This window comes from Sander vitreus, chromosome 16 (genome assembly GCF_031162955.1).
Source record: "Sander vitreus isolate 19-12246 chromosome 16, sanVit1, whole genome shotgun sequence".
NCBI lineage: Eukaryota > Metazoa > Chordata > Actinopteri > Perciformes > Percidae > Sander > Sander vitreus.
This window is the reverse complement of record NC_135870.1, coordinates 4,141,770-4,164,136: the sequence shown is the minus strand read 5'-3', so window position 1 is coordinate 4,164,136 and position 22,367 is coordinate 4,141,770. Positions and strand designations below refer to the sequence as shown.

The window sequence follows — 22,367 nt, the reverse complement described above, 5'->3', positions numbered from 1 at the left end:
TTATTATGGACAATCGTATCGGGAAACCATAATGTAAGGACAGGTCCTAATGAGATATGAGAAATATATTGTTTGTAGGATATTAGGCTGTATTCCTGGTTTTTGGACCCCACGAATGTAGTTAAACACACACACACACACACACACACACACACTCACTCACTCACTCACTCACTCACTCACTTACTCACTCACTCACTCACTCACTTACTTACTTACTTACTTACTCACTTACTTACTTACTTACTGAAGCATCTCGAGGTATTTCCAAGACAGAATTTCCGGTTTAATTAGGTAATGTGACACCTGTTAGGGGCGGGGCTAAACTGACCGAGAGCAGCAGAGCTCACCAAGGTGTGGCCTGGATTGTTTTTATCAGCAGTTTCAGTTGAGACATTTCAGGTGCAGCAGAGACAAAGAGACAGGTGAGTGTGTCACTTCAGTTTGTTACATTAGCACCAGACACTTGTTTCACGTTTTGGTTTTAAATCTTTGATAACGTGTTAACCTGTGGCGACAATAAACAGGTGTGTTGTTAGTGAAATATAGGCTACTTATCTCCATCAACAACATCTCTGCTGTGTTGCCAAAATAACGCGTTAAAAGTGCGTAATTATTAGGCATTAAACATACAAAATGGTTGACTATGTTGGCTGTCAGTTTATTTTGGATTAAACAGGAAGTTGTTTTTAGTTTTATAGTTTTAAAAACCATGAAAATGAAGTGGCGAGATGTTTCCCTTTAAGCCAATTTACAGCCGCCGCCAAACCTGGAGGTGAAAATGTCCGTTTAAAAACTCACAGCATGTTATGATGTTGTAGTGTTATTAAAATAAACACTGAAGGACTAAAGGATTTGTTAGTTGACAGAGAAATAATCGGCAACTCTTTTTATAATAGATTAATCGTTTTCAGTCATTTTTCAAGCAAAAATGTCCCAGCTTCTTACATGTGAGGAATTTGTTTTGTCGTAGTAAACGTACTATCTTTAGGTTTTTAGGAGTTATGTTCGATAATGTATTGTCTTTTTTTTATTATTTAAAATCTATTTAATGAAGTAAATCATTGCTAACAATACAAATGTTGCAGATTCTTCTCACAGAGCAGCACCCAGTGGATCAGCGGTCATGTCCTCCAGGCCCAATGGGAGTCCACCTCCCTACGACTCGGATACCAGAGAGTAAGTCCTTTTCCATAATAATACAGTAAACATATTGTTTCGATTTATTTTATATGCCTAATTTAAAAAATATTTACTGAGCTCAAGCTAATGCCAGACTGTATGAACACCCTCAGCTTGGTTTAAATGTTGAAGAATGTTACTGTTCATTTATCCCGCGAGGGGAAAGTCACATTTTTCACTCTGTTAGTACAGTTGCACACATAGGCCTGAAATACACACACATGCTCAGGACCTATACATGCTATACACACTAATGGAGAGATTGAGGGGTTAGGGGGCTGCTCCCTAAGAGCAGTTGGGGGGGGTTGGTGCCTTTGCTCAATGTAAGGGTGCATGATATATCGACTCAATATCGTTATCGCGATACGTTGCGCAATATTATATCGAAAGTGTCGTGATAAGTATGCAATATTTTAATTTATTTTGTGGAGCGCTGCGTCCTGTCCGTTGGCTGTGTGGCTTAGTTGTGTTTCATTGGCCAGTTACCGTGCCAACTGTACATGTTAGTGCACGTCAGCGCACGGGTCCACTACGTGACAAACCCTACGGAGCGTATCACGTGTGTGCATATTTCTACAGAGTGACAGCGTGAGTGAAGAAATAGATAGAGACAACTAAACGGAACGAATCAGAGAAGAGAGAGAAAAGTTGTGTCCTGTTCTCTTTATTTATATATTTTATACTGTCCAGCCAGTAAAACGTGTCCTGTTCTGTAGACATGGTCGTTATGTTGTAAGAAAACTTGTTTAATTTGTCATGAATCTATTTTGATGCGTTTTCCCAAAACCTTTGTAATTTTGCATGTTTAAAAATATCGAAATTAACATTTATATCGCAATATTCATAATCAATATCACATTTTGTCAATATCGCGCAACTCTAGCTCAATGGCACCTTGGCAGTGCCCAGGTGGTGAACTGGCACCTCTGCAGTAACCAATCCACGCTCCGTATTTTGCTTGAACTGGCGACCCTCTGGTTCCCATCCCAACTCCCTAAGGGCCGGGAATACTTAATGATGACATTAAAGGAAAAGTTCGTATTTTTTGTAGTGTGGATGAAGTGGACAGCTAAACGGATTTTACACACCTAAAAAAAAAATCTGCATCATCTGTACCCATTTAGAAAGTTTTCACAGCTTTACCTTTCTGTCAGGGAAGTTACATTTTCTTCCGGACAAAAGAAAGCATTTAAATATACACTTGATTGGGCGCCTGGTTAGCTCAGTTGGTAGAGCGGGCCTCCATATATAGAGGTTTACTCCTCGACCCAGCGGGCCCGGGTTCAACTCCGACCTGCGGCCCTTTGCTGCATGTCATTCCCCCCCTCTCTCTCCCCTTTCATGTCTTCAGCTGTCCTGTCAGTAAAGGCCTAAAAATGCCCAAAAACAATTATCTTTAAATATACAGTTGATTATAAGATTCTTTCCTTCCATGGTGCACTCCTTCTGATTGGACTGACTCAGTGATGTCTTTGTTACTCTCTTCGCAGTTACATCGCCCCCCAGCCGGCCTATTCCTACTACCCAGATGACGAGTTCCAGCATTTCTACCGCTGGTCGTCTCCGCCAGGCATCCTTAAAATCATGTCCATCATCAGCATTGTACTGAGCGTTGGCATATTCGCGTGCGTCGCGTCCACGCTGGCTTGGGACGTTCAAGGAGCTATGGATGGCTTCGGGGGCTACGGCTACGGAGGCTACGGGGGAACCGGAGGCGGGTATGGCAGCGGCAGCTCGTATGGCAGCTTTGGTGGCGGTGCATACGGAGCTGGAAACAGCTATGGCTACGGTGGGCTCGGAGGGAACTACTATGACCCCAGAAAGAGCAAAGGGTTTATCATCTTCATGGCAGCTGCCACCTTCATCACCTGTCTGACCATCTTCATCATCATCGTGTCTCACCAGACCCTAACGGACAGCAGGAGGTTCTACCTGGCAGTGATCATCATCTGCGCCATCCTGGCACTGCTAATGCTAATAGCCTCCATAGTGTACTTGGTGGCGGTGAACCCCATGGCTCAGTCCTACGGATCGACGTTCGGCATGCAGATCGCCGGTCTGTGTTCTCAGTACCAAGGGCCACAGGTTTCAGGACTTTTAGTCAATCAGTACCTCTACCACTACTGCGTCCTGGAGCCACAAGAGGTGAACATTTTCATTCCGTCGTGCCTTTTCTCATGTACAAAGCAGTAGGGTTGGGCATTGTTTGGATTTTAACGATTCTGATTCCAATTCCGATTCTTCATTCCGGTTCTCATCGATTCTAGATTCTGATTCTTTGAGGGGTGGAGTTGAAACGGGTCACGTGCTTATTTTCACAAATAAGAGGAAAGTTTGATTTTGATGTTGATTTTTCCAACGTAAAATAAAGCCACACTAGAGCGCCGCTTACTGCGCTCCATGGGTGCAACACAACAAGCGCCTGTTCGCTACGGAAACCAAAACTTGCGCATGTTAAATTGGGAACCCATGATCAGATCTGAAACCAAATCCTCCAAACGATTCCACTGGAATCGTGATTTTTTTGAATTAGCGATTCGAGGGTAGGAATCGGTTCTCGATGCCCAATCCTACAAAGCAGGGTTATTGTTAGCGGTGTTAATCACACGTTTTAGAACCATACGATATTATAGCGATTTGTTGGACAACAAAACTATTTACTGATCACAAAGTCTGCCACCGTAAGATTTTGAGTCAATTCAGGGGCCTGCGACCGATTTTTACATTTTTACAGAAACTGAACGGGCTTAACATTGACATTCCAGGATTTGGTGCATCACATCGGACACACAACGTAGTGCGAAGATTAAGCATTAAACATCGTGGCCATTCCTACACAGTTCTCCACTATGGATTCTGTATGTATACGTAGCTACGTACTTCTGAGACATTATCCGGCCCTGACAAAACAAACTAATTCAAAACTTAATATATAAAAACTAAACCTTTCTGAAAAAACTGATACTAAACTAAAACTAACAAACGCACTCTGAAAACGTACTTAAAATAAATGAAAACTAATTGAACGTTCCAAACTACATAAATATAAAACTTTGGTTGTCTGTTAACTGGCTGGTTTGCGTCTCCTTTCAGGCCATCGCAGCGGTGTTTGGCTTCCTGGTCGGCGTCGCTCTCATCATCATGCTCGTCTTCGCTCTGAAGACTCGCCAGAGAATCCAAAATTTCGGCAAGAGCAACATTTTGTGGAAAAAGGTGAAGGTCCTCAACGAGCTGGAGCCACCTCAAGACGTGGAGGCGTGGGTGAGTTGATTGTTGAGCATTACTAGGGCTGGGCAATAATTCAATATGATCATTCATCATTATCAAGATGAAGTGCAATACGAGGGGGAGGATGTGTTGTGGGTTCTCTTCTGTGATTGTGAGGAAAGGTGTGTGTGGGGGGGGGGGGGGTACTGTGTGAGGTTTATTAGATGTTCATTGAAGCATTGGATGAGATAATGTATGATTATGTTTCTGTGTAGGTGAACTGTATGTTTATTGGGGATCATATCATATCGTGATGAAATCATGTATAGACAGACCGTGATATACAATTACGTTGTCTAAATTGATAATAACAAGCACATACTAACTCAGTTTTCTCAGAAAATCTGTTTTGTATTTTGAGGAAATATGGTTTGAAGAATTGCAGATTTGTTTTAACATCACACTATTTTTGTTCATGCGTGATGGTATCGGAATATGTTTGGGGTTTTGGACAAAACGAGACATTTGAAGATGTCTCCTCGGTCTGTGGTAAATTATAACGGGCGTATTTTTACTATTTTATAGACAAAAACCATTCATAGATGAAACGAAAAAATGAGCACATAACGTTAGTCGCAGCCCTTGAACACTTAATCGATGATCAAAACAGTTGATCGTAGATCGAGTGAGTCACGCTTTCAGCTCGAAACTCTTTCTAGAGAGAGTCTCGGCTAAAATGTCTCTCTGATGCAGTTTGAGTTTGTACCAGCCAAAGTTGTCCAACCAGTTTGGTGGCAGTCACCTGTTTATTAGCGGTGGAGGGGGAAGTGTGAGTAGCAATACTAAGCTTAGTTTCAAGGTGTGGCGTGTACACGGGTGACAGTTTCAATCTTGCGGTGACGTATCGTGTTAGCAGGAAGAACTCCCAACAATAAAAACCTGGACTTTGTATTGTCAGACGTTTACAAAGCACTGTACTCGACATTCAGAACATTAAGACGTATTTGATATGGACAGATAAAGTGGAGTAATGGTGTCCTGAGCAGAGAATAAAGTCCTACTCGGAGGTGTGCTGTGATCCGAGCTTCTCTGTTCTTTGTTTTGATAACCAGTCCGACGTGCACATGCATGTTAGTTCAGTTTATGCAGATTTTTTATATATATATATAAAAAAACAAAACATAAGGCTGCGTTCACATAGACTGCGGCAATGCTCATGCGGTGTGATGAAAACGCAGGCGTTTGGGATGCGGCGGGGGCTGCCGCAGGGGTGGAACCGGGAAAAAAAGAGACTGCAGCGGAAAGTCGAGACAAATTCAACTTTTGAAGAAACGCAACCCGACGTCACGTTGCGGTGGCCAATCATGGGCAATCAGACTAGTCGGTGTGTTTTTGAGGGCGGTGTGAGGGTCCCGTATAGGAAACGGGAAACATCCCTGCCACTATCACTGTCACAAGAAAGTTTTAAAACCCTATGAGGGTTAAAAACAAAAAAGGGTTCAAGAACACATGTCGTCACAAATGGGACATTTAAGTGACCGCTGCACAACCCTGCGGAAAATCGGCGGATTGGATTTTCTAGTGTGAATGGGCCCTTAAAGGTCCAATGTGTAGGAATTTCTCCCATCTAGCATCGCAATCAACTCTCTCGCGCCACGCAGTTCAAAGTACGCATTACAGCTGCGGTAACCTTCACGCTTCAAGAAGGGCCGAGAAGCGACGATGCCCATTAGCAGCATTAGCAGCAGCTGTGAGTTTATCATGTGACAGCGAAAACGCGAAAGGCGGAGCAGTATGTCCTGTATGTCCCTTACCGGCTAACGTATTTCTAGATGGAGCATGAATATGGAGTGTCTACCCCAGTTCATGCAAATACAAATGTACAATTTCAAGCGAAAAGGAATACTTGGAATTGATGGTGGAGGTAAATATTCATGAAAAAGGACAAGTTTGTGAAGGGCAACACAGATTTTGATAATGAACTAAACATGTTACACACTGGGCCCTTAATAACACTAGTTCACTAAGCAGCAGTGAAAACTACAAAAGAACAATAAAGAGTGTAAGTTTACAAAATGGGATGAATTATTCTTTAATCTGAATCTTAAAAGCTTTTCAAATGTTTTTGAACGACATGAATGCCAGTGCATGTAACCGTGATTAAAACGTAGGTATTTCACTTAATGGGGAGCGGTATGTGAGAGCTGTGTGGAGGCAATCCCAGCCTGCGGTTTTTCCTTCAGTATTTTGAGTATAGCCCCTTTTTTAATATTCAGTATTTACATTTCAGGATAAGTCATACTTTGTGCAGCTATTTTCAGGAGTGTTTCTGCACCCACTCTCACATCTGCATACTCCGGTGTAGCGATGTGTGGGTGAGTCATTTTGTTAATAGTTGTAAGTCATGATGACATTCAGCACAGCACAGTCCTGAGTTAACAGCAGAGCGGCGAAGAGGAAGAAAGGGTTGGCCGGGAACTCAAAGCCCACCAGTTAGCAGACACATAATGTAACCCCAGTAACATGACACTGGGAACCAGTGGCATTTATTTCACCGTAGCTTGTGGGAACTCGTGTGAAAGTGCTGAGGCAGAGTGACTGCAGCGCCCGGCAACACATACATGTTGTTTTGGAGGAGTTCAGCAGGGCGTAGCTTTGTTGTGTCCCATACTTTTAGAGGACAAGTACATGCAGGCTTGTCATACCAGAGTTGGAAGAGATCCGACCTGTTTGTCGCCTGCCAGAAGCTTTTAGACAGGCTGAGTCTGTGGATGCTTTTAAGAAGACTCACTTTTATTCTCTGGCTTTTTTTTGTGTTTAAAGGCCTCATTAAGTGAAAAAATGCATTTTTCCAGTGTTAAAGCGTAACTCTCGCCAAAATGCAACCTAGGGTCTTTTTGTGAATGTACCCGCGTCAAACTTTCGTTTAAAAGCATATTTAGGACGGAATCGCCACTTTTAAGATTTACCGTATTCTCGTTTTTCGGTCAAATTACCTTTTGAATGGGAGTGCTAGGGGCACTACTATGCTAGCCTCAAAATAGCTATTTTTAAAACACTAAGAAGGCTCGACACAACATGAGACTTTGCTTGAAGTATCACCAGGGGCTCTACACCTTAACTACACCGGTGACCAAGGGATATACTAAATCTGTGGCTACTTGTTTTGATATCGACTCGTTTTGACTGCCGAGGTGGTAGCGGCCGGAAACAACAAGAGCTACGTTGAGTTGTTCAAAACCTTTTTTAGTAAACTCTGGGTACCCAAACAATGTTGTCAAAGCTTTCGTTAAGGTGTAGAGTCCCTGGTGATACTTGGAGCAAAGTCTCATGTTGTGTCGAGCCTTCTTAGTGTTTTAAAAATAGCTATTTTAAGGCTAGCATAAAAGTGCCCCTAGCACTCCCATTCAAAAGGCCATTTGACCGAAAAACGAAAATACGGTAAATCTTAATAGTGGCGCTGAGTGACTCATCCTGAACTCGGGGGCGTTTACTAATTTTATGTCCAATGAAAACATCTTCAAAGTTTTGATGTCCCGCCCCAATGACTATATATATATTGGTATACATGCATACAGCAAAAAAATACGTGGAAATCATACCAATTACAGTGCTTAACTTTTCGCGCGTCTGGTTCATGAGAACGGGCTGCTTCCTGCGGTCCCATGTGCCCTTTAAAACTATAAGTACATTGACAGAAAGTAGAATTTGGGTGGAAACCACCTTCAAAACGTAAAACTAACGTTAAGGTCATGGAAATGCAGTCCTAGAAATGCTGTCCTGAAAATGCAGTCTCCGTGGCCGGGTTACCTCAGTTAGTAGAACAGGCGCACATATACAGGTGCTGGTCATATAATTAGAATATCATGAAAAAGTTGATTTATTTCAGTAATTCCATTCAAAAAGTGAAACTTGTATAATGTATACATTCATTCCACACAGACTGATGTATTTCAAGTGTTTATTTCTTTTACTTTTGATGATTAGAACTGACAACTAATGAAAACCCCAAATTCACTATCTCAGAAAATTAGAATTCACTGTTTGAATGGAATTACTGAAATAAATCAACTTTTTCATGATATAATAATTCTATGACCAGCACCTGTTTACTCCTTGACGCAGCGGCCGCGGGTTCGACTCCGACCTGCGGCCTTTTGCTGCATGTCATTCCCCCCCCCCCCTCTCTCCCCTTCCATGTCTTCAGCTGTCCTGTGGAATTAAAGGCCTAAAATGCCCAAATAAATAAATGCAGTCTCCGGTACTGCAGGAACAAACCATTTGTGTGCCGTCCTGTTGTGTTTTTTAACCCCCCTCTCCAATGTAGCACAAGTAGGCTTTATATTTCACAATTCTTGTTTTCTGTCAGATTGTTTAATAGATCTTGATGTTTCCGACCGCCCTTGAAGGCAGCTTCATTTCACGAGAGAGAGAGACGGAATGACTGAGCTTTGTTGTTGCAGGAAATAGTCATCTGTTGTTCCACAAACTCCCGGGCAGTTCACAGCTTGTGTTTGGTGTTATAAAACGTAATTGTGACAGCGATAGAGGCAGTGATGTTTCCTGTACTATACGGGACTCTCACACCGCCTTAAAACGCACTGACTAGTCTGATCTCCGGTTACATGATTGGCCACCGCAGCGTCACGTCAGGTTGAGTTTTTCCAAAAGTTGAGTCGTTCCAATTTTTCGCCGCAGGCCTCTACATTTTTTTTTTTTTCTTCAAAAAACGGTCTATTCTGTCGAAACATTCAGTTTAATACCATATACGGCAAAGAAAAGAAAAAAAAAAAACATCAAATCCTCACATTCCAGTCGCTGGAACAAACAAATATTTGGCTGTTTCTATAAGTATTTAAATTATCAAAATAATTATATCGACGTGTTTTTGTGATATTGTGGTGCTAATAGGTGTGATTTTGATTTACTTTCTCTCCCAAAGGTGAACAATGTGTCCCACGGTCCTGAAGTGCTGCCAATGGACTACCCTGAGAAGATGAGAGGCTCCAGGAGTCACCTGGATGACGAAAGCACCAACTACGACAAACCCCCCTACGTCTACACCCCACAGTGAGTATACACCACAGTCTGTATATAAAGATGGACGACGGGTCTCCACTTCCTCCCACTGGACAAAATCTCCCGGATACAGGCGTTGCCATCTTGTAATTTTGGACCCAGAGAAAGCGCAGTAGTGATTGGGACAGTGGCGCCGTGGTATCGAAGTCCCGCCCATACACCCGCCCGACCAATCGCGAGCGAATGCCAGCTGTCAATCATAGTGTTTCACCCCGTTTTTATAGCATCACATAACTACTAAAAACCAAACTTATAAGAAAAATTAACACGTATACAAATATCAGCGTGATCACAGCTACCTGTGATCAGTGACAGAAACTATCTTTGGTAAAATGTATTTGACGTGTACTTTGATATTTTTTGTCCATGTCCCATCCGCAAACAACAAACTGAAAATATTTGTTTCTTCAAAAAGTGGGGCCCTGCAGAAATCGTTTGGGAACCACTGACTTAGACAGTCTATGCATCAACCCCTGGTATACACTGTGATAAAAAAAACTGTAGGGACAGAAGCGCGCGCATGCGTGCACTTTTTGAAGGTTTTTCATTTGACAGTAGAAAGAGAGAGAGAGATGGGAAATATGGTGAGAAAGCAACAAAGACACCCAACTGTAACCAAACCAGTTTGGATGTTGCAGTTACATGTTATTAGACCACTATACCACAGAGACGCTTGGGGTTTGTGTTTATGCTGCAAGACTTTGAATATCCTTTTGAATATCCTGACTTTGGGTGTTTATCTAGAACGGAATGAGACGGCTTTAGGAAAGAAATAACGTATTACTTGGATGAACCTTTTTTTTTTTTCTTTGTTTTTCTCCCTGTTAAAGCTGCAACAATATTCCGTATTAACAATAATTTTTACAACAAGTATATCTGACCAGGCAATCTGATTGGTCAACTAGACATTTAGAGCGTGATCAAATCAGCATGACAGCTCACCGAGTCGTTTGAGCACACCAGACTCATCACTAAAAATATTACTCCGCCATTTCCATTTCAACTTTCCAGAGTTGAATCAAAAAGGGTTTTGAAACATTTGTATTCATGAAAATAAATCTATTTTTTATTTTGAGACTGAATTGCCCCAAAATATGAAAAGTTTTATTTTATTTTTTATGCTTTTATTTTGTTGGTAACATTGTGTGTATTATCATCGCAATATTCCAATAGATGGTGTGATTAAGGTCATATTATTGGCACTTCAGTGACGCTAGCCGCATCGCTGTCATGCCAATAACTACATTAAATCACACCCTCTGTGTAATATTGCTTAAAACAAGTATAAACGTGTAGTATTTTAACAACGTTGGAGCATTGTACAGGCGTTGGGCACGGCTTTAGACTGGTTTTCTTCAGATGGCTGCTGTCAAAAAACTTGCTAGAACTTGTTATTCAGTAAAAATGTGGAACAGGCTGTTTTTTTTGGAGGAGAGTTGGCGAACTTCAGCTGAACGAGCTTCTCTTTTTATCCGTGTGGACGTTAACGTTGCCAGTTCCGCATTTTCTTGCAACACTGAAACCAAGTGAAATACCTTTTGTGTCGATTAGGGAATGTGAAAAGTATGTATGAGGGACACAGGAAGTCATTGTTGACGTCATATGAAAGATACTGAACAGTAGAGAGATTTGACATTAGAAACAGCCATGAATACATACAGCAGTTTATTGGATTGACAAACATTATTTTGCCATGTAAGGTCTTCATCTCTAAATCTAAAAAAAATGAGTTGCATGATGAATGTATCTGTTCTAGGGCTGCACGATACGAGGAAAATATCTAATTGGGATTATTTTGACTGATATTGCGATATGATTCACGATATTGAAGGGTAATGCTCATTTTTGTATCATTATTCTTTTTTTCATTGAAAAAATATAAAGGATATAGTGTGATTTATTTAGTCTGTAGGATATGATTTGTAGGCTGGGACGTCTCTGCAGCATCACAATACTTCATTCAGAATGGTTTGACACACATTTTACCTTTTTTAACAGATATTGCGCCCCCCCCCCTCCTGCGATTTGGATATTGCAGGAGTCCATATTGCTATTTCGGTTAATTGTGCAGCCCTTTAATCTGTTGCTTGTCCCGCAGGCCTGCAGTGGAAGACGACCTGCCCTTGCAGAACGGGGATCCCTACAGCTCTTACTCAGACATGCCCAGCTCGGCGGGAAAGCCCAAAAAGAGACGCGCGGCCCGGCCGCGTCAGGACAACGAGACAGACTACAACTCCTCCGGAGACGAGCTGGACGACGACGACTTTGACGCGTAGGAAGAAATTAAAGACGCACATCTCAACCACTGCAAATAAAGTGCTATTTAAGTAAAATTCCAGAAGTATTATCAGTAAAATGTAATTAAAAAAAAAAAAAAAATGAGAATTTGTTAGGGTTGCTCCCTCTTACGCTGGGTTTCCACAGGCAGCGTTTTTTCAACTGCAACTCAAGCAGAGTTGTCACCACTACATGATGCCGATGTTTTGCAGACAAGGAGTTGTTGGTGTTGATATACCTTTTCTATCTGTTTAAATCTGGCCTAACACAACCGTCTCTCAAGTCAAACACTTTTCCGCTTAAAAAGTTTAGTTTGAATCCAGTTATATTACTAGCGACAAGCTAGTTGTCATTGCTACAATGCTAACGTTACTACAATGCTACTACTACTAAAACAAATCCATATAAAAACCCACCAGGAGTGCCAACTGCATGGACAACCTTTTGCCAAGCTAGCTGTTAGCATCCCTGTAGTCATACAGAGACGTAACACAAAGTAAGCTATAAGAATATCACAATCTTTTAATTTGCACGTATAGCATGTGTTTATACACCGTAGAATATACTGGAGGCACGTTCGCTAGTCTGCCCTCTCATTGGCTACCGTTCTCCCCAGTGGCGATTTTAGACCCTTTTTAGGGGGGCTCATTTGAATAATAAAAGGACTTTCGTAGTTTTTTCATATGTTCAATATTTTGCGTTTATCCTCTGTTATAATAATAATAAATACATATAGTCATTGTTATCCAGTGAAATTACTGATTTAGCAGGGGGGATTTAACACTTTTGTAAAGCACTGTAGCCGTGTCACATTCTCATTAGGGGCTGAGCCCCCCAAAGGTCTGATCCTAGAATCACCCCTGGAGCGGTGATCATCGGGGCACTTTCGCCACCGTCAGCAGATTATGCTCGTATCGCTGTTCTCATAGGAAACTGAATCGCTCCGCTCTGCCGTTATTTCACCTGCCTGAGGACACCCAGCGTTAGACGATACGTCAACTAAGCTGTCATTTTGGTCTCAGTCGACGGCGGTTTCTTTGGTCCATTAGTTATGCGTTTTTTAATGCTGAATGATTTATTTCCAAGAAACTTCTGAGCACATCTCTGGTAAACGAGATTTAAGGTGCTTTTACAGATCTGTCGATTAGTCGAGAACATCCGTGTTAGTCGACTAAGAATTTCTTTAGTTCAGGACAGTCCTAGAATTAGTTTTAATATGCAACATATTATTGAATACTTAAATTGTGTTTGTAATGTTAAACAATTAGGTATTCTTTAGTAGTCCTAAAAGTCGGTTTCTTTTTTTTTACAAAATAAGTGAAAGAAATCTGGATTATTTCAACCTGTTATTGACAAAAAAACTTTTTGTAAATAAGCATGAGAGAAGAATCAAGAAAAAAGTCTCCTTATTCTACAAAATACATACAACTTGTTGACCTCTATTAAATCAATGTATCAAAACACAAGTATCCAATAACTGTGGCAGATGTTTACTTGTTATATGGAAGAAGAAAAAGACTTTAAGGACACAAATGGAAATGAAATTAAGGGTTTTGAGGCGTCAAGTTAATCTACAACCTGAACCTGTGGTGTTCCAGATTACTTAAATCTTCCCTTTCTTTCCTCCTTGTTTTTCCACCTCCAGTGAATTTCCTCCCATAACAAAAGAGGCGGAGCGCACCGACTACAAGCGTCAGTTTGACCACGACCACAAGGAGTACAAAGACCTGCAGGCGGAGCTGGACGCGCTCAACAAGAACCTGTCGGACGTGGACAAAGAGCTGGACGAGCTGCAGGAGGGCAGCCCACAGTTCCTGGTGAGAGCTCGCAGCAACACGCACTTCTTATTCATTTTTCATATGATTGGAACCAATATTTACGTTTCGTTTGAAGCAAGTTGAAGGATAGTCCCAATTTATAAAAACAAGAAATTGTGCAAAGAGATGATGTAACTGGCAGCAAAGACCAAGGAATGTAGTTTCCTTTTTAAAGTTCATTAAAGCTGCTTCAATATTTTGTTTTGGGAATGGATCAAATGGCTTTGTGTGATGTGAAAGGAGTCGCTTGTACAGACAATTATCACCAACTAGCGTCTTCAAACTAGCCTGTCGAGCCAGATGGTGTGTTAACCCAGAACCATCTGAGAAGCCGACATTGGAAACGGTTTGGAACTTCCAAAAAAAAAAACCTGGCCAGAGATCAGTCATATCCGTCACATACACCTAAACCACACCCGTAGCTGCCAGTCGCTTGTCACCGGAAGCTGATTGGTTGACTAGCCAGACCCTCCTCCGCAGCACTGTGGAGGAGGGTCTGGCCAGGCCTGGCACCAGGGTAAAATGACTAAGGTGGCAGGTAAAAATCTCTTCTCTCCATAAAATAGGCTCAAATTAACTAATTCACCCAGGCTTTACCTGCTGCTGCAACAGGATCAGGACTCTTAAATATTGCATTTCTTGAAGCAGTTAAGTTGTCCATTTTTAGCAATTTAAAAAAAAATAAAAATAAGTAGCCTCCAACTTGACAAAGTAACCATTTAAAAGTCAGTTTATGGCCTTTAGGCTCGTTCATTATCGAACACACAGCTGTGACTGCGCTCTCAGTAAGTGCTCACGGTTGTAGACACTACTTTTTTTTTATTTTTTTTAAATAGCTTACTGCACTAGCTAAACTTAACTTCAGAAACTGCTAACGTTACACGAGTTACGTCTAACTAGGATGTGTATCGCTTGACCCTAACTGAGGCACCTGTCCCGCCAGCGTCTGAGGGCGGCTGCGCTGCGATGATACGGGTAGATGGGCGATCCTCGTCATCAGATGAAGATTCCTCATCGGATGAAAATGACCGGTCACTGATCTCTCCCCGATCTGATTCTCCATCACTCGTGTCCAAATCTAGCTTGCTGTAGCTTCTGATAATGCAGCCGGCTTGTTAAAAGACGTGTAAACAGTACACATTGCTAGGCTACCGACAGTGGCCTGACCGCAGCACAGCGGCTTTTATAAGGGGGTTAAAGTCATAGACATATATACTAATGAAGTGAGAAATATCGCCGCAGATGGCATTACATTGTTAGTAGTTGAAAAGCCCCCTGCGATAAAGACGCCAAGGAGACCTTGTAATTGTGTTCTTGTGTTTGTACGTTTTAATGGATGTATGATGCTGAAACAAGGAAGCAGAAAATTCAACTGAGGGGGCAAAGCCCCCTTTTGCCCCCTCGTGGCGCCGGGTGCGGGTTTGGCAAAGCGAGACTATACCGAGTGTAAACAGAGTCGTTATGTTTACAGCTTGTTCTTTTGCCCCTCAAGTGGCCCAAAGTGTTTTAGTTTAAGACCGATGAGGTGATGGAGACAAAAAGCTTGTTTTCATGAAAATATTGTTAAATGTGAGATTTTGAAATGTGTAATTGATGATGCACTCTTTACCAGGATGCTTTGGATGAGTACAACAGGATTAAAGACATTAAAAAGGTACGTGGCATCATTGTTGATGTACAAACTCAAAATGCCGATTTAACATTGAAGTCACAACAGCTTCTGGTTTTAATAATTATTTTTTTTTACATCTTACAAGCCGATGATCGTATATTAACCCTGTTATTTGCTCCCATCATCCCCGCAGACTCCAGACTACCAGGTGAAGAAGCGCAGGTGTAAATATCTCAAGTCCAAGCTGAGCCACATCAAGAAGATGGTCAGCGACTACGACCGCAGGGCCTGAACAACTCTGTGAGGATGTTAACGCTAGTTTGAGACGGGAAAGAAAGGACCAAATCTGGTTTTGGGGGGGGGGAAATGTTGGAGGCTTTTCTGACCACGGCAGACTGTAGAGAACGGAGCTACACTGATATAACACAGAAGTCTGTCTGAGCTCTTAGCTAGTTTTATACTTTGGAGGCACAGAAAACAAAGATTCTCTCTTGTATTATATGCCACTCTTTTTGTTGTCAGTATCACCTGCTAGATGCATTTAAATGTATTTATTTTTTGCAATAGTTTGAAAAAGTCTTTTGAAATAGTCTTCGAGGAGTTAAGCCACTAGATAGTGGAGTGAACACAGACTCATTTATAATCCTTGTTTGTTTTTAATAGCTTTTGTTACAATGGAATCAACATGAGCTCTTTAATTCAGATTTTTAATCCTTTCTCAGCGATGTAAATATGTGGGAAACACTGTTTTTAGAAGTAAGTTCACGTGTGTGCGTGTATGTTTCTTTTACGGATGGTAGAACAGACGGACACTTTTACAATGACTATGCATGTTTAATGCATATATATGTACTTTTACAATGAGTTGTGATACCTTTTTATTGTAATAAATTCATTTGTTAAACAATTTTTTTTCTTGCTGTTCCTACACAGTAAGCGTTGTAGCTGACAGACTTATTTGGGACTCCTTGAGTGGAAAGCGAGAGAGAAAGCACTTAACCATCTTGATTTTTTTTTAAGCAATTATCACATCTTTTATTTTAATATATACATTTTATTTTGTCTTCCACAGTGAATTTTCTGCACATACAGTAGTGACTTCAAAGCTGCGCTAATCAATATTTTTTTATATTAACAATAGATCAAAAAAGCATATGTAATGTGAAACGTGTTATTTGAAGTGACAGATAATTATCAATTCTTAGTCTACGCTGCTTTTTAGCCTCTTTCAGCTCATGGTTTTGGTTTTGAACCCGCAAATTACGCTCTCATCCACCCATACAGTACCTGCCCAGCACTAAACTGAAGAAAGACCCAATTAAGGTGTGTTCAGATGAAACACAGAGCAATTTTTTTTAATGTGACGCGATTACACACTAGTCAATGAATATTAGTCTATATTCTTGACGCTCTACTTCCGGGATTGCTCCGGTGCCGCACAAAGTGTTTTCGCCGATGTCCGTCCCCTTTTTTCTGAGGACTATGGTTAACTGCTCCTCAGATCTCTGCAGGGTAAATCCAGACCGATCTGTCCAGTCTGTTTTCTCTCGCACAACTATTTTACAGCGGCTCTGTCTCCCATCCCGGAGTGCTGTGTGGACCAGCCAGACCCTCCTCCGCTCCGCCGCGTGTGGATGGTCTGGCAAAGCGAGACTAATGCGAATTGATGTGAATCCGCAGCGGGCGACACAAAATATGCACCTATGCGAGTTAAAATGTTTCTGTCAGCCTATCAGCGTTGAGATTCTCCTGACGTCACCGAGAATCCAATGGTTGACAAACTTCTTGTCTCCCGTCTGTGAAGAATCGGAGCGCTATGACTCAATGTCAGTACTTAACATAGACGGAACAAAAAAAGTAGAGGGCTTGGCGAAAACTGAGCTAAGCAATAGGACTACATAGCAGTGCTGTAGTACTAGAGATTGGTCTTGGTTTCAAGCATTTTTTTGAAGGTCTCTTCTCAAAATCGACAGCATTTTTACTCAATCTTGTCTCGGTCTCGGATGAAGAGGACTCTGGATTTTATTTCCAGTCAAGACCACAACTTCAAGTATATCCCTAAATTACCTGTGTTTCTGATTTATGTGTTGACATCATTACTGTGATTGGATGTAAAATGTCCCGCTTCAAATACAACTTATTACACCAATAAGTTGACTCATTTCTAGTTTGTAATGTGTTACTGATAACCCCTGTTCCCTGCCCCCCTTAACACTACACTCCCAAAGTGAATGTAGGCGAAAGAAGAAGAAGCTCTGGCTGTCTGGGAGATTTCAGCCAAATCGTCGGTAATAACATTTTACTTATTACATTTTAAATAGTATTTTACAGTATATTAGTTTATTCACAAAACGGCACTTAGTAAGGAAGTATAGAGAAAGATAAACCTAAGTGTAAGTGACGCCAGCGAAGCTAGCTAACATTAGCAATCTGCCTCTGTACCAAAACTCTTCAGAAATCACTTCATGCCTCACCCAAAGTGATTTTAGCGAATACTAGCTATACACATTAGCTAGTTTTGTATATGCTGTATGTTTCAGGGATATAGTTTCAGTTGTTTGGTCTGGTCTTGTCTCGGTCTCAACCCCTTAAAGTCTCGGTCTCAATACACTTTGGTCTTGGTAATAACTTGGTCTCGGTTTAGGTGGTCTTGACTATTCAATTAAATTCAAAAAACAATCCAGAAAATGTTGGTCCAAACTAACTAACGTTTGTCAGACTGACCAGAAACATGGCTTAAAATAAGTACTAGTGTTGCTCTGTATCATTGACTGTATATAAAGATGGACGACGCGTCTCCACTTCCTCCCACTGTACAAAAATGAAGCCAAAATCTCCCGGATACAGGCGCTGCCATCTTATAAGTTTGGAGCCAGTCTGCCCAGTAGTCCCGCCCATACACCCGCCCGGCCAATTAATCGAGAGTCAATCACAGCTGTCAATCATGATGTTTTAAACTTGCTCCGTTGTCACTAAGTGGCCAAAAAATCTTAATGCAGGTTTCTGGAAGTGTTACTAGTAAAACATTCACACTTAAGCCACATGCAGAGTGATGCCACGCAGCACACTGGAGCAGAGGAAGCCACCCATAGTGTGTTACATCGATAAGGATGCTTTGTTTCTCTTTTATAGCCTCTTTGCTTTCCCGCGTTGAATTTCACCACATGACAGAACATTTCACATTAAAACACGCGGATGAACTAAGAAATTCACGCTGAGGTTTTGAACTGTTCGGTCTGTATGGAGTGTCTTCTCAGCAGCATCCTCCTGGTCAGCTCTTTGGGGTGTCCAGGAGGAGCGGAGGGAAGGAAACTCTTTAGGCCAGACTCTTTCTCACAGAAACCACCTCCTGCACCGGAGCTGAGGTTATAAACATTAAGGACGGGGGTGTTGGTGGAGCCGAGGGTCAGAGGTGGCAGAGATCGAGGCCTGGCCTGCGAGTTGTGGTCCAACAAGAAAGTTCCAGACCCTCTGCGCTCGTACCCAGACAGCACTCTCCTGCTCGGGCCCGAGGTCGACAGGGACTCCTTGGAGCCCAGTGTGCCGGAGCAATGTAACGGGGCATGCCTCTTACCATCTATGGAGTCTTTTGCTTTCTGCTGGGACTCCTCAGGCAGATTGTGGATGTCTCTAGCTAGCTCGGGGTCAGAACTGTAGATGTCCGCCCCGAGTTTGCGCCTCCGGATGATGCTGTGAAGGCTTGAAGAGGCCATGCTGTGAAGTGGAGCGCCAAGGTTTTTGCCACCAGAACAGGAGGAAGAAGAGGCGAGAGAATCTGTTCCAAGGTTTGCAGAATGGAGGTTAGGGTGGGAGGCAGAGTGGGACGAAAGGAGACCTGGTAAGGATAGCTTTTGTCCCACGTGTTTGGGGCATTCATTCTTTCCTTCTTCTCCTATTTTGTCCCTCGCCAATCCTCTTTCATACCATTTGAAGCTGTCGGTTGTTGGAGTCGTGCCATCCAATTTGGGAATTCTGAGAGCGAGGTCCTCAGTTTGGGTGACGTCTTTGCCGTCTTTTAACGACAAGGCTGCATAAGACGCTGGGACCTTGAGCCATGGCTCAGAGTTCAATCTCAGGAGGGGCTGCTGCAGGCCCTTCGCCGGCGCTTTGCCGAGCCTTTGAAACCGTGATCGGGAACATAGATGGGAGCTTACGCCACAGGACTGGGCTTCTTTAAAGGAGAAGACAGTCTTTGGGGGACATAAAGAAGAGGAGGTGCACTGTGGGGAGGTGATGAGCTGGATTTCAGAGGGAGATGCAGGAGCTGCTGACGCCATTTTGTCCGTCTGATCAAGAGGACCAAGGGGAGGCATGCTGAGGTACTGCTTGGCTTGCAGTTTCCCACACGGGAATTGGTCAGTGGTTATGATGATCACCTCCTTCCCCTTGGCCTTGCATGTGTCGAGCATCAGCTTCAGAACCTTCCAGTCTCCAGCCATGACTGCGTAGACCAGCGCTGACGTCCCAGATTGATCCTCCAGGCCGATGTCCGCTCCGCTGGCAAGGAGCAGAGACACCACCTCGGGGCCGGCCTGCTCCTGGCAGGCGTGCATCAGTACAGAGCGACCCTCCTTGTCCTGGATGTTGGGGTCTGCTCCTTTCTCCAGGAGAAACTGGACCAGCTTGACCCGGCTGGCGCTCTGGGCGTCACTATGCTGTGTCCTACAGGCCACCATCAGCGGCGTCTGGCCTTGGCTGTCGCTCTCGTTGATGTAAGCGCCTCCCTCCAGGAGCAGCCGCGTGAGTCGCAGGCGACGGAGGAAGACGGCTCTTAGCAAGGGGTTACCTGAATCCATGGCTACCCCATGGTTGCTGCTTTCTCCCTCCATCTCTCTTGGTCCCAGTCGGCAGGTTTCGGAGACGTCGTCAGACAGGCTTCTGTGGAAAATGACAAAACACTTTCAGAGAAGTTGAGCAAGGAAGCTATTTTCATACACAAGTTCAAAAGTTGAGACATTTCTGAAACGGACACATGCATTCCAGGGTCAAACACACATACACAACAGCAACCCCCCAAATTTTTGTTTTAGTTTTTTACTCATTCATCATTTTATTCCAGTTGTTTTCTCTCATTTTTCGCCCTTCTTTACTTGTGATCCAGAAAATGACATCGCCACATCTTTCACGTCCAGCTCGAAGGCTCCGCAAGTTGTTGCGGTATGTGATCGTGCAACTTTGAATTTTTGTAACTCTGCACGCGCTGCGTTTCAACATGGTCGGCTAGAAAAGACTGGCCGAGCAGGTTCACCTGGTCAAACAGCCGTATAATTCATAGGACCCCCTCAAAAATGACATGCTGCCGTACATCTCAAGGGGCTATCCTTTGAATAAATTCAAATTCTTCATGTAGAGACCACAGGGACAGTTAAATGGCCTGTAATTCGTGGAAGGAGAGAGACACCACACTGAGAAAAGAAGAGGCATTTTGCTGGAGGGTGTGGGAAAACACAAGAGATCGCTTTGTCAAAGCTAAAAAAACGGTCTCATGGAAAGAGTGTTTGTAACATCAAGAGGCAGACAGTCATTTTCGACTTGAAGCTAAGCGACTGTATCTTTAACTGTTAGAGTACACAAATGCAATGATTGGCGTTACGTCGGTGTTTTATCATGGCTGTATAATAAGAACTGGATACAGCGTTCGAAGTGGAGCCCCGTTCATTCCTATGAGAGTTGCTCCATGGATCATGAAGCCATCATAGAGCCAAAAAGATGAATGCCAGATGTGCAGCCCACAGAGCAGGCACACTGGAGACCTCCGCCCAGCGTGCCGGCCACTTACAGTTTAATGCTCCGCCAATTTAAATGGGGATTAGGATAGCTCACCTGGTAGAGCGTGTGCCCATATATAGGTTTACTCTTGGACGCAGCGGCCGCGGGTTCGACTCCGACCTGCGGCCCTTTGCTTCATGTGATTCCCCCTCTCTCTCTGCTTTCATGTCTTCAGCTGTCCTATAAAAATAAAGCTCTTCTAGACTTTCCAAATAAAGAAGTCAAACTAGTCATTTTGCTTGGGGTTGTGACTGTGAAAAGAAATGTATCCACTGATTTACAGACGTCTCCTTTGCCATATAAATCTACGGGAAGAAGTATTTTTGGGCCAAAGGGCATCACGTGACGGGCTGGGAGTTGGAATTCCACCGTTTGGTCGCTATTTGTTCAATATGCTTCAAAGCCGCAGCGCACTGCCTGGTTCTCAGGTCGAACACATTACACAACAGCAGTGGTGGAATGTAACTAAGTACATTTACTCAAGTACTGTACTTAAGTACAAATTTGAGATACTTGTACTTTACTTGAGTCTTTTCATACCACTTTCTACTTCTACTCTGCTACATTTCAGAGAGAAATGTGCTTTTTACTTTACAAATTTTAAAATATTTGCACAAAAAAACACACGTATTTATAAAATACGATGTTTTATTATAAATTAACCTACCCAAAAATATAAAAACCTACAGTTACAGCTGTTTTCTGCATTGAGTACTTTTTACTTTTAATACTTTAAATACATTTGGGTGATGATGCTTACATACTTTTACTTATGTAACATTTTTAATGCAGGACTTTAACATGTAAGGACTCAGCCTACATGGGGCGCACGCTCTTACCTGGTGAGCTAGAGGCCGCCCCCTCTTTGGTCCTTTTTACTTGAATGTGAAACATAATAGTTTTGGCGTTGGAAAAGCAGAACATATACAGTTCTTGTCTTTCTTGCATATAGGAATCAATCAGCAGCTGCTTTTCATGCTTGTCCTCCACAGCACCAGCAGAGGCAGCCACTTTCTATCAGCCTTTGTGCTGTTTGTCCTTGCTTCTTTTTATTAAACCAGATAAGGTGGCATTTTCCAATGTTGAGTCACAGACCATGAGAGTGAAACATAGCGACAAACATTCTTTAAAGGAAAGAAAATGATTTTGTATGCTGCAACGGTATACAAAGTGTGTTTGTGTGTGTGTGTGTGTGTCACTGAACAGCAACAAGTATCAGCGGAAGAGTTTGAGTGATCCATGTCAGCCTGTCAGGGAAAAAAAAAGCTACATCTCTTGGGAGTTTTTTTTCAATGATTAGCCTCATTGTGAGGGGAAAAAATAGCAGCTAGGTAGAAACCAATATCATCATCATAATAATCAGTGTCTAGTTGATGCTAATGTCAATCAAACATTAGCCACAGAAATGGACCAGGTGAGCTGTA

The 22,367-nt window shown here is 42.6% G+C and overlaps 2 protein-coding genes across 2 annotated transcripts; one reads left to right on the top strand and one right to left on the bottom strand.

Moving 5' to 3' along the window:
- Window positions 1-316: 316 nt before the first annotated feature.
- On the top strand, window positions 317-16,081 carry oclna (occludin a). The gene is made up of 9 exons (XM_078271555.1): window positions 317-425; window positions 1,089-1,179; window positions 2,673-3,327; window positions 4,276-4,443; window positions 9,332-9,459; window positions 11,567-11,740; window positions 13,391-13,562; window positions 15,175-15,216; window positions 15,368-16,081. Exons 2-9 carry the CDS (start codon window positions 1,127-1,129, stop codon window positions 15,464-15,466), a joined length of 1,491 nt encoding a protein of 496 aa, XP_078127681.1. The 5' UTR covers window positions 317-425; window positions 1,089-1,126; the 3' UTR covers window positions 15,467-16,081.
- A 2,302-nt stretch (window positions 16,082-18,383) lies between these two features.
- ankrd34ba (ankyrin repeat domain 34Ba) lies at window positions 18,384-20,003 on the bottom strand. The gene has a single exon (XM_078272219.1). The coding sequence runs from the start codon at window positions 20,001-20,003 to the stop codon at window positions 18,384-18,386; it is 1,620 nt and encodes a 539-aa protein (XP_078128345.1).
- Between the last annotated feature and the right edge of the window lie 2,364 nt (window positions 20,004-22,367).